Source organism: Bombus pyrosoma, linkage group LG10 (genome assembly GCF_014825855.1).
Source record: "Bombus pyrosoma isolate SC7728 linkage group LG10, ASM1482585v1, whole genome shotgun sequence".
Classification (NCBI taxonomy): domain Eukaryota; kingdom Metazoa; phylum Arthropoda; class Insecta; order Hymenoptera; family Apidae; genus Bombus; species Bombus pyrosoma.
This window is the reverse complement of record NC_057779.1, coordinates 304181-317792: the sequence shown is the minus strand read 5'-3', so window position 1 is coordinate 317792 and position 13612 is coordinate 304181. Positions and strand designations below refer to the sequence as shown.

Below are 13612 nucleotides of genomic sequence, written 5' to 3'. Positions count from 1 at the left end.
CGGAAACATTCTAAAGGGAAAATTACGGTGCGACCACCTGGCACACGTGCCGTCACAGTTTCACGTGTATGTGTTAACATGATGATGTTATATGGGACAATTCTCGAACTCCTTAAAAACGTACCTGAAATCATAAGATCACATAGAAATCATGTCAAATGTTCTTCCATTAATTGTATTGCGAATTAGCAAAAATTAACTTGAGACAAGGAATATATAGTTTTATCAAAAGACTTGATATTGAAATTTCGCTCATCGTTTATTATCAACTGTATCAAACAAATAGATAAAAATATAGGAGTGTAACGAAATGATATAATTAGCCAGATTATCTAAATTAGAGACTTAATAATTTTGTTGCTTATAGTATTGTTATTTCATTGAGGCTATTTCATTGAAACTAGAGAGGCTTATTCGCGTGTAAATAGCGTAATTTCAATGTCATAGATAGTTTGCATAGTATACACAGATAGTAGTAGATTTTCAGTATTTGGATATAACATTCAAATTATGAATCATTGCTTTACGATATATTATGTATACAGATTTCCAACCTTTCAATGGTTTCATTTAAAAAGAAAATGTAAGATAAGGCCAACTTAAAAATTTTGTCATCTAATTATGGAAATATACAAATTGTTTATTTTCTAATGTGACACTTTTCAACTTCGATGTACTTTATGTACTGATGCTCCAGTGTTTTCATGTCTTGCATCAAGGAAATTTATTTCTTGAAATTTTTTCCGCAAACAATCGTCAATCACTAAGGAGTACTTCCAGTTTCGCGAATACATAGGTAGATCCTGTGGCGGAAGCTGAGGAGATTAAATCTGGAGAAAATACAATGGGAAGACAAGTTATACTTCAATTCAGTAATTTTTGCTACAGTTACATGGAGATTCGCGGATATCAAAGTAGCTTCCTTTAAATTAAGTTTCCTAAGAAACTACTTCAGAGTCAGAGGTAGATCAACTTCAAACTTGAAATTTCATCACAAAACAGATACGGTTTTACCATGTCCAATAGTATTCTACGTTCATCTAAAGTTATTCTAGAAAGCGTATCCTTGCGCTCACAAGTCATACATTTAAATTGAAGCAATTTGCAATTACGATACCTTTGATTATTTCCCATTTTAAGGCTAGGCATGGTTAAATTAGACGTTTCATAAGTTTCTAGCGAATTCTTACAACCCTCGTACATATAACGATCGTTTCGTGTACTTGAATATATAAGTCCTTGGAAGCGTGCGCGCATGAATTAGAAGGGACTATTAAGCATCTTTGTCCACGCGCCCGCCCTCGCGTTACTTCGCGTAGTCAGGAGATCTTAATCGCGGTGTACGACCACTTTGCGTCGGAAATCGAGGGTGGTCACTTAGGTATGTCACGAAAGGACAATGCAAACCTTTCCGTGACTATGAAACGCCTTTTTTGTTTCTCTCTCTCTCTTTCTCTCTCTTTCTTTTTCTTATTTATCTATCTACCTATCCGTCCATTCATATATTTTATACCCTTAACGGCTCTTTCTAACTTTCTCTTTCCTTATTACCTTCTAATATTTTTGCTTGTGCTTTTGTGACCAATTGCACAGTATAAACGGAAATTCCCGGATGATACGATCAGTCGAGTTCAAACTTCGCGAGGACGGATCTCGATTTTCTTCCTAAATTATAACAAATTTTTACTTTGTATTTCGAAATTAGCTCGTTTTTACAATTATTCATTGTTCTTTATTCGCGATTGATAATCTTCATACACGGAGTAATTAAGGGAAGGATAGTACAAGAATATGAGATATAAAATTAAACGGTTACTGAATTTAGGAAAATGTGCATTCTCCAATAATATTGTTCTCCTGTATCCATGAATGTTCTGTGTAACGTTATTCCAATCGCTAAGATCGCTTCCACGAATAGTTCCGTATGATTTCATTGCATAATATCATTACTTATGAATTACTCGTCCAGCAGATACCTATCACCTAATCTTGGCCCACGTATTACGAAATTATATCCTTTTACATCAGATACGATTAGTTGGAATCGACTTCGAGAGCGAATATGAAATATTGAACAATTTAACGAACAATTTAAAGTATGTGCTACGTTTAGATCCATTGACAACTGAATTAATAATACCTTAATATCTCATAAGTTTATCGGTATTGGTATCTATTTTTATCAGTTCGAAGTGGAACGAAAATGACATTCTCTTTTTGTAATTGTCAGTACGTGATGGTCACACTTAATCCCAGGAGAAATTGTGTGGTATATGACATGTTTTTTTCGTTCACAAGCATATCCACGGGTTACATCGATCGTATGAAAACTTCTATGCGAGTCTCCTCGTGATGTGTCGCCGACAATTTCTCATCGCGAAAATTATGCTGACCATTAAAACAACCGCCTCGTTTTTGCACGAAGATCCCAAGGACGAATGCGCCGGGCGATCAATGTTATTGCTCGGAAATTATTCTGTTATAGTTAGGTCGAACTCATTGTTGACAATTAGTCACACTATTCATTGAGTACCGTGCTATTACATCGACTGAATGTTTAAAATCTACGATTACCTTTTAATTAGATGAAAATGCGATATATATCGTTTAAATTTGTAATAATTTTTTTTTCATCGGTAATCGATCACATATCTTGTATCTTGTAATTGTATCTCATATTGATATTATTATATACGATACATATGAATATTTAATCCTTTTGAAAACTGTTTTATACACCTTTTTTAGTTTCCAAAAATTGAATCAGATTCCACTTTAAGTTCTTTAAGCCCTTTCGATGTCGTTGACCGTTAATAGCAAATAACTTTCTGAACAATAATTTTCATTACATGGATGATTGAATTCATAAAGAATATTCATAAAGAAAATTTCGAAAGTTCGCAACAAAAAACTTTGTTTAGTTTGTGTACACTTTTTCTCATGTAGACGATAATTAACAACAAGCATAGATAAATCGATTCGATTTAAATATGTGAATTGTGATGCAAAATTTGAGTACGATCTTGAATCTCTGCTACGCAAATGCCAAATATGTTCATGCCAAAAATTCAGTTCCGTAATTAAAATTTACGTTAGAATGATCGAAAAAGCTTCACTGGTTTCCGATGCCAACTCGGTTAACTAGATTGTGTTGTGCGCGATTGTCAGTTGTCTAAAGTGATACTAGAATTAGAAGGTATTGACAACTAGGAAGATATATGTACACGTTGGGTAGAACAATATATAGAGAAATGAAGATAGAGGGGGTAAAATAAAAACACGCAGAGTAGAAAATGCGGGGTTGAGGACACGCGAGCCATCCATAATGCACAGACCGCGGTGAAGATGCGTCAGCAAGATAAATCCAATAGAAAATGGAGGAAAAAAAAGATCATACAAAAGTTGATGAGGCGATTTCGTGAATTTATTAAGTTGTCCAAGGTCTGGACTGAGAATCGTGCAATGCAGATATTCAATATTACATTTTAGTTACGTAATTTTTTAATATCTATGGTTGAGATTGACGAGCAAATTAAAAATTTAACAACGATGTAGTTTAAAAAATTCGTGTCAGAAATGACTGAATGTACTATTTTGAGTAATTTTAAAGTTTGTTAAAGTAGTAAAACACAGGGCTCAAGTATAAAATAGAATGAATAAATTAATAGGGAAATGAGAAAATTCTCTAATATATTTAAAAATATTAGTGTATAATATTATTTACTGTAATATCAATTTTTAATCGTATTACATATTAACAAATAGATTCGCATTGTTATTTTACATGATGTAACGGATTTTCAAATAATTTATCCCCTTAAGGGCTCACTGAGTTTTAGAAAAATGTGTGGAAAAGAAACGCTTTACGTAATACTACGATTTTTATCGAATGCGATATTACGGAAGTAGAATTTTAAGATTGTACGCAACAAACGTAGTATTACGAAAGTGGAGCTTAAGAGGTTAAGGCGATAATAAGTATGTACTTTCTCGGAGTTTCTATGTTTGTGTATGTACATATATAATGTCATCAGGAATAACTTCGGTAACAAATATCCATTGAAGTAAAAATTCTTATTTGCAAAATTATTGTTTGTAAATCAGATTACTTTGTCGTCATTCGGAGTTAGACAGAAATATTCATGCATGGAAATAAGCTTGATTCGAAATAACCTATTAATTTCCGTAAACTTGGCGTGGAGTTCTCGCCGGGGGGAAATTGTCAGAATCGAGAAATTGGCTGCAAGTACCTCGAGAAAGCATCTGGTGGCCATCTGGTAACAAGCCAAGTGTAATATTTTTACGACGATCGCCGATATACCAATCTCTTAGACGATCAGTTGGGCAAAAAAATATAGCAGGTGATGTCTTTTTATGCATTCAGTGTGACAATAATAAAGCATTGTAAACCTAAGCTCGATCGCGTGGCATTTATATCAACATCGCGTTTAATAGATTGACGATTATTTCCGTAAATTAAAACGTTAAAACGTTTGCTTCAATCTTACCTCTATCATTTTCATTTATTCCGTAAGTTATGTTTTATGATATTTTCCTGATTTCATCTTCGTTTTGCCAGCACTATGTAGACTCGTTTTATAAATGTTTCTAATTTATGATAACTATTACTTAAGGATTGTACCAGTTATAAATGTATATTACAGTTTATCCAGTATTTACGAACGTGATATATAAGGATGAATATTTTTGCATTATTACGAAAATTTCTTCATATAAATTGATTAGAGATTATAGGTATGCAGAGATACTTTTGTAATTCCATACTACTTGCCTTATTTTTGTCATTTCTTTGGTATATTTCATTCTTTCTTTCATATGAACGTTTCTATAATGTTATTAATATCCTACCTAAATAATCTTTTAAAACGTACAATTAATCGAAGTAGATAATAACTGGAATTACAATGAATTTTTTGTTATTCGATCTTGTAACGTATCGTTTCAACTCAAGTCACTGGTTAACAAAATGTTCGTTTTAAACGATATTAATAATCGGTTTACTTATCAATATCAATTTGTTTATGATTTATTGATTTATTAATGATGTCAGATAATTGTTTTATCGTTTCATTTTGTTTCTTTAATTCTTCTATCTTCATTAAAAATACAGAATTTCGTAGCGAATCAGAATAGTAACCCAATTTTGAGACGACGGGTAAGAAATACGCGCTACTGAGAACGTTTTCAACGTTCATTAATCTATGTTGATGTGCACTAATTCGACGAAGCAAACTATCGTTCGAAGCCACAGGACAACATATTGATTTCCTTCGTGGACTGGACACTAGCTATTATCGATCCGCGAAAAAGTTCAGGGCTGTCTCCTGTGTTTGTATGTATGTCCTTTCAAAACGCGATTTGATGGTTACATATCTGTTATAAAAATTACACGCAAAGGTATGAAACAGTTACGAAACAACGTATTAATAATTACGTGAAATATCGTGTTTAACAATACTATAATATAGGTACAAACGAAAAAAAGAAAAATATTATTTCACAGATGTAGCAAAAAAACTTTCACTTGAAACGTAAGTTTCGCATCTTTCATATTTTAATATTTACATAATTATTAATTATAGCTGAAGGCAACGAATTAATTTCGATACCGGTCTTTAGTTGCATACAGTTAAACGATCAATTATCGGTAAGAATTTGCAGAAAGATAATTGAGTTTGAAGGGTCGTTGGCTAAAAGAAAATGATCGTGTCACGATAAATTGAAGAACGCGCTAAGGAGAATCGTGTCGGGGCGGCAAGTTTTTACACGCGATCGTTTCGCGTTGAAAAAGAAAAAGAGGGAAAAGAGATAGAGACAGAGGCACTGCCGTGGAACGTATCACTTTTCTGTTTCTTTCTTACGCCTGTGAATTTTAGGTATACTAACGTTGGTGTTAGGTAATCGTGTGCCGTGTATCGAGAAGTATCTTTATATTCGTGAAATGACCTACACACACGTTTGTCGTTGGTTTGTTGTTGTTTTGCCGACACATTGAGGATTTTTTTTTTATTTTATTGGATTTGTTGCGCATTTTTTTTTGTCACGCCTTAGTGATACCACACTGTTACCATTCTCATAACGCGCCGCTTTCCGTCCACCTGTCCTCCCTTGTCCTTTACTCACGCATCGAATAATTCCTACACCAATACTACACATTTACATTCGCGTTTTTATCGAGTAATATATCGTTTGCACTGGTATACACGTGAAAGTAACATTGAAATGATGGCATAAAACGCGGATAATACTCAGATTCGATTATCAAATGTTATATCAAAGTACGGTTTCAGATAACACAGAATTGATTATTAATACAGTGACACATGTTTTTACAGGAAAAACTTTATGACCATTAATCCTCTCAAAGTGGAATTCACGTAAAAGTTCGTTTCTTTCTTGATCGTATTTTTGACGATTTCCTGGCACAGCTATGGCGCCGGGAGCCATGAAATACAAATACGAACGCGTAGTCACATAATGTCAAGTCCGAGTCCATTAGCGATCGTCGTGTTATCTGTTGGAGAAAGTTAGCTATTACCAAACGCTTTTCCAATAAACCGTTTATCTTAATTGAGGGAGGGGTAAAGTACGAGATTGCATTCGCGCTTTACTTAGCTGCACGCAGAACATCGCTTGCGTGGAACATTCACTATACACATAGTTCTACACGTGTAAGTTTCCAACTGTCCTCCTTTCACTCTTTTCCTCCAGTTCTTAACTGCACAGGGAGAAATGTACTGTTAAAGCTTCCGGTGTCCATCAAGTTCGGTTGATTACCTTAGAAAAGGTAAGAGAGATGATAATAGAATCAAGAAACTCGATGGACCACAGATTGTTTCGAACAGCAAGTGTGATTATGTAGGACTAAATGATCCTGGTGGACTAAGCATAAGGAAAAAATGATTGTTTGAAGCCAAAATGAGAAATATTCGGAATACCTTGCAGATTGTTAATTATAGCAATTGTTATAGCGTTAGCTACTATGTACCCAACATATTGCAATTGCTTTACTATTTTCCAATGTAAGTTCAAACGCACAGTACCAAGGGTTGATATTATTGGCTTCTGCATTTAGGAGATGGTTGCGTTTTTTGATTTAATACTCATAAATATTTATGAGTATTATTATACCGTACTAGTACGAAGTCTTTTTTCTTCAAATTTATGAGAAACATATATCAGGACCAAACAGATGGAATAATTCGTACAAATTAAGTAAATGGAGGACTAGTAGAGAAGTCAAGAAACGCGATTCTCTGACCGCATATTATTTTGTTACGATATAAAAAATAATGAGAATAATGCAAAGTATTTCACGAAAGTCCATTACACAAATCAAAGACACAAAACAGATCTCCACAACATAAAAAGAATAATTTTCATTTAAGTGTCGTGAATACATTAATTTCTTTGAACTTCATATAAAATTTATATACAAGAGGAAACAGCGATAAAAAATATTCAGCAAATCCTTAAATCCTTTAAATATTAAAAAACAGAACAAGAATTGCAAATGAAACGTTGCGTAAATAGGATTTACCAAAATCGTACCAAAAGTGAAATGATTTTAGTCGCCAATAATATCAACTGACTACCTTATAATCATTTTATTACAACTATCTAGTATACAACCGTATAACGTTTTAAACGGTTCGTTGTCTGTGTTATAGTGTTAATTTCCTAGTCCACCACGATTAACCAGCGAGTATACTTCGTATTAGATGTATGAGTGCCGTTGCGTGATAGTTGACCGTAGAACTGTCTAACCGTTGGATGATTTTGGTTTCAGGGTGCCACCGGGTTACGTGTACCAGTCGCCTTACCTGGCGGCTGCGGCGCCAGGTGGTTTGGTACCGCTTCCGGCGACGCAGTTGACCCATGCAGCGGCGATGGCAGCAGCGTCACAATTTTACGAGTACCAAAACGTCGCGGCAGCGGCCGCCACGTATCCAGGAACATCGTACAATTTCGCCGAGGCGTATCCTTATACCAGCGCCGCCGCGGCTGGTATGTGTTTGAAAAGTGTCCAGAGCAAGGACAGCAACGGGCTGATACACCACCACCAGCAGCACAACGGTAGCAGCCCTGCGGTGCTGGCACGCCAACGATTGGAGAAAGCTCTCCTGCCGCCCTTTCTGCCGTCCGTGCTACGTAGCAACGGTAGAAAATTATTAGAAAACCAAGCGCACCGAAAGGGAAGAAACGCAAGCGATAGAGCGAACGGAAATGTATGCGAGAGTGAGAGAGAATAAAAGAGGAATTGGATCATATCGTTCTTCTGTTTTTGTCGTAGTGAAGTAGCTCTACTTCCATGAGGAATCTCTGCAAGATTCCCACAAATTTTCCAAATTAACTATCAAACTTATTCTTCAAATGTGCACAAGTTTTTACCGGGTTTCAATTAGTTTTTTTCTCTTTTTGCAAAGTTAATTTCACATCTATTTTAAAAAGTTAAAAAAAAAATAGTTCGAATTTGTTAATGTTTAAAATTTGCTTGTTTCTACTGTATATCTAGAAGTTTTTCAAATTCATAAAGTCGTAACGTTTAAGGGTAAAATACTTCTCTGTAACTTTTGAACGCATGTGCGTATAATATATCTTAATATCTTTTATGTTGTTCATAGAAGACTGCATGTGGAAGCTAGATTACACTTGATAAAGTTTGCGTAACAAGGTAGTTTTAGTAAAGATTAACAATACTTAAAAAGCTGCACGTGTCGACATTTTTGGCAGATTTTTTGACTATGATGAAATTCGTGTTTTTAAGGCTTCTCAAATATCTCGTTTATCGCGTCTTTCTTACTGAGAACGAACCTTAACATGATTCTTAAAAGAAATTGACACAATGAGATAAAAGATTGATCTCGTACGTTTTTAGAATTAGGAAATGATATCTTTGATATCTTTAGTGGGAATCTTGCTGAGAATATTTTTTATTCGTTTCACTTATCGCTTCTTCACATTTGTATGTTTTGTAGCTCTTTCGATTTACATCGGTTATTGGAAAGCTTTCTCAAAATTAAAGCAATGCAGTTTGCATTTACCAGGAGAACTTTCTACAGTCTGTTTTCCGAAATATGTGCTAAATGATCATTTTATTACTTTCAAGATTATTTGCTATTATTTTTATGTTATTCGTACGTTCTCAGAAATATGATCACACGAAAAAATGCTTGTATAGAAGTTTCTTTAATTTGCGCTGGAATGTTCTGCTGTTGGTATAACAGACATGGTAAAAAGTGGAAATGCAACATTGCATGCTTATGCTGGCTTTGCATTCAACACGATCGACATGCAAATTTTGTTAATGCTCTGATGTGCTGTCTACGGTGGTGGTGGGAAAAGTGTCACGATGGATGACAGTAAGCTTTTATCATGCAATGATATTGTCCTGACAAAGAATCGAAAATGAATTTCGATAAATGTAAGACTTAATCAAAAATGAGTAAAAATTAAAGATTTATTTACAATAATGATATTTTTTAGGAAGAAGCGCGGATAATCCTGTTACAATTTTAAAACTACTTCTTCAGTACATATAATTTACTATACAAGACATTAAAATTCGGTAATTTAATTTCTCGAAGAAAAATTAAATTGTCAATCCGTGTCAACTCGTTGATTTTCTTCTAGCGAATTATTCAGGATGGAAAGCATAAAAGCATATTGTAAATAGAAATGCTTTTGTGCAATATTTGAAAATATACGGTTTGCATTCATATTAATCGTAATCGGTATTGTTTTCTTAAAGGATTACCCGCGCTAAGATCGGAGAAATATCCAGGAGCTTAGAAAGCGGTTTCTTTGTTTTTGCAGCGAACGCAGCAGCAGCAAGTTACGTGACACCGTATACGTATGCAACGCTGCCAGGTGCAGCAGCAGGATTACCAGCAGCAGCGGCTGCAGCTGCAACAGCGGCAGGCGCGGCCTTCCCAGGACTCCCGTATCAAACGACGCCTCAGGAAGCAAGATTGCAATAGAAGTTGGACAAATTGCCGCAAGGAAATTGGTACCGTCGTCAATTGTCCCACAGGCATTAAATTCGAGACATAAAACTTGATCCTCGCCGCCGTATAAACGTGTAGTCTTCATCTGCCTCTACAACGACTCAGTTCCTTCCTTATTCGAGGATCAGGCATTATTTGGTGCGGGTGTACCGCGCACGAAGGAGCCATTGTTTCAACTACTCGGAATCTAGCTCCATATTCTCACGAGTTAATTTTGGATACGACGCCCGGTGAGAGGCAGAAAACGAGGAAGCTCCGTGGATGTGATCTGTGTCATTCAGGATCGGCGGTTGGCAGTTTCTTATTAACTTAACATTTAATCTTCCCCACCTTAATCTTCCTTTCCACGTTCTCCTGTATAGGGCCAAACTTTGGCATTCTCGGCCAATGTACTTCGAGATACAAGATGATATGTAATGTTGTTAGCATTATGATTATTTATAACTAATGGAGCACGATGGGTAATAGAAGCTTTCAGTAGACGCGCGAACATTTTAGAAACGTTGGATCTTTGTACGGTTACGTACCACTCGTACGTTAAAGAAAAATCCGAGATCGAGATCTGCGATGTTGTCAGTTACAAGTAACTGAGATATGATTCGAACGACGAAAATTACTCGCTATTAGGTAGAACTGAAAGACTGATCCGTATTCAGAATTGATATTGTTCGAGACATGTATTTTTACGAGATAGTAAGCGTTAATTAAATGATGATAAGTTTTGGGGGATGAAACGGTTACTTCCAGTATCGACGAATAACTTTTGGTGTTCTTCACGAATCGCTATTTCATTGCAATTGTTTATCTTATGATCCTTTAGGACTGAGAATGATACAGATATCATTTCTGAATATTGGTCAAAAAATATAAACTTTTTAAATTTAAATGTATAATTCAGTTTATTTATATTGAACTTAATGAAATATGTTTTCCACTTTATGAAAGAAAAACATCGTTCTTTTTATGGCCGACATATGAAAAATCTAGAAATAAATTTTCCACGAAACTTTAAAGTAACGTTTTATCTATTTATCTCTCTCTTTATCTATTTAGATAGAAAAAGAGCAATAGTTTTTCAATACACTCTCGTTCCTTTCTTTTAAAGTACGTAGGAAAGTATTTCTCAATAACTTAAGCTTGATTTTAAATTATGTCGACGTTACTACATTTTTAGCAACTCCCGTTTAAGTACAAACGATACGTTGCTTTTAATTATTGTAGTAAACGAAGATTAACTTAAAATGTTAAATTTTATAAATTCGACATCGAGTGTTTGTTAAGCTCTAATTTAGTAAAAACTTTTAGTTTCGTGGAATTAATTTTTTATTCGAAAGTATTCTATTTGAAATTCGCTAAAAAGAATTTTTATTGAGCAACTATTCTGAAATGAAAATTCTGTCAATAGATTCAAAAGATTCATTTGAGTAAAGTATATCAAGGGATTGTAAGTAACGATGGTTGCGTTACAATTAAACCGATGTTGCCTTAGAATCGCGTGTCAGCGAAATCACCAAGTGTCTTAAGATAATGCCTTCTTTGCATAATTTATAGATGTTATTTAAATGAACAGTGAGGACCAACGGACGAACGAATCGACATTGCTGGTTATCGAATGTTGATAATCATGAAATTAAGCGAAGACGAATACTTAAAAACGAAGACGTAAAAGCACCAAAATTCCGTTGATCAACAAACACTATTGTTTTATACGCGAATAAATGTTGTTAGAATTTTTAAATACGAATAATAGGTATATCATTTAATCTTTAGCGCGGCTTCATTTTTATACTTGGGACAATATATTTATTAACGAATTACAGTTGTTATATATTGTTACAATTTATTCTAAATACGGATCAATTTACCTAATTATTAATTCTTCAATGTTAATGTGCGCTACTACTAATTGTTTGTTGCGTAAGAAATAATTGCAAGACACAAGGAATTCGTTCGTCCCATTTTAAAGTAAAGTCAGGTGCCTTAATTAGCACGACCGAATAATTTTAACGGTTAAAAACTAGTCAGTGTTTCGTTAGCGAGAAGCTATTCGCTAACGCGTGTACAGGGGTGAAATAAAAAATAAAAGGAGACCAGACGGCGAGATCGAAAATAAAAGGAGAAGTAACTAGCACACAAGAAGGGAGACAGAGGATCAGGCTATGAAGAATGAGGCTGTCTAGTCCTAAACCCTTCGAGATGAATTTAATTAGATTCGTTAGAATTTTAAGTAGACGTAATATGAACGAAGAAATGGAGATGGAAACCAAAAGTTCTGTAAAAAGTTAGCAAAAGATGATGTTAGGGAGGCTTAGTGTTAGGAATTAATTATTACATTAATCGTTCGATTAAGATAATAGGAAAATAAATTAATGCTATTGATACATGATATTATTATTTTATTATTATTTTATTATTTTATTATTATTATTATTATTATTATTATTATTATAAATTGATAATTATTATTACTATTAATTATTGATAATATTATTGTCATTATCGGTTACTCACTATTGTTCATGTACTTAATGACAAAGCGAGCAGGATACGTGATCGTTCGAATTTACTGCGAACCGAAAAAATCTGTTGCGACGTGGTGAAGAGGAATGCGAGCATTAGGATTAAACCGTGAGGAATGCGTATTTTCGTCACGGCTACCATTACACTTTCGAATGTCCTATACTCTTAGGATTAACGGTTGTAATATATCGCCTGTTATCATTAATAATATTAATATTATACACCCTATTATTAAGTTAACGAAACGAAACGGAAGTAAATATGTATATCGTCTCGGAGAGAAATAAAAAACGAATGCGTCTTGGTCTAATGATAGATCGCGACTATTGTTGTCTGTTGCTTTCGCATGTCATCTGAACTCTTTTCAAGAGACGAAACACAAACATTGATTACCGAAAAATCAGAAAAAAAAGAAATAAAATCTTAATTTTCAGAAGGTTATGTATCATTTAATGGTATCCTCATTGTCCAAACTTATTCCATCAGAAAGTCCTTTATGAATCGTTTGTCTCAATGATACGAAACGAATTACGGGTTTATTCGGCGCTATCGTTCACCAGTTTTACGACAAATTTCCTTTTTCTCCTGTAACCAAGGCAAGTGACTTCGTCGCCTCGATGGAACCCGATTTTGTCGTTTTTCGTGGCTAAAGATAATCTTAATGGCCTTGTGGAATTGGACGCCAAGCGTCGCGGCGGGCCGCAAAAACGAGCAAAGGGGAAACCGCCCTCGACGTCTAAGTCAGACCCGCAACGACCGAGCAAAAATAACCAGTTGCGCCTTTTGGCAAAATAACTCAACGATTTGGCTTCCTTCGTGAATCTTCATAAATTCGTCACTCTTTGATGTCCTGCCTTACAAAATGTCTTTAAGGAAGAAAACGTTCCTTTAGTTAGACTAGTAGTGTTGGTGGTGTATTTAAAAGTAATGTACATATTTGTACGATCGATGTATTTTTGTGAATTTCGTACATATATTTTTAGGCTAATATTCTTTCATTTAGATATTACCATTTAGTGGAGAAAAAAAATTGACGATTCCTTTATTGCATTCTTCTCAAACCG

At 34.6% G+C, this 13612-nt stretch overlaps 1 protein-coding gene across 2 annotated transcripts in view; it reads left to right on the top strand.

Moving 5' to 3' along the window:
* Positions 1-12984, top strand: part of LOC122571329 (RNA-binding protein 24-like) — a 28202-nt gene extending 15218 nt beyond the window's left edge. Inside the window, exons 5-6 of one of the 2 annotated variants that reach the window (XM_043734937.1) lie at positions 7811-8181; positions 9838-12984. In XM_043734937.1, coding sequence (XP_043590872.1) covers positions 7811-8181; positions 9838-10001 — 535 coding nt within the window. In that variant the 3' untranslated portion in view covers positions 10002-12984. The remainder of the gene's footprint in view (positions 1-7810; positions 8182-9837) is intronic. The other variant, XM_043734938.1, reaches the window with a different exon arrangement.
* Positions 12985-13612: the final 628 nt, after the last annotated feature.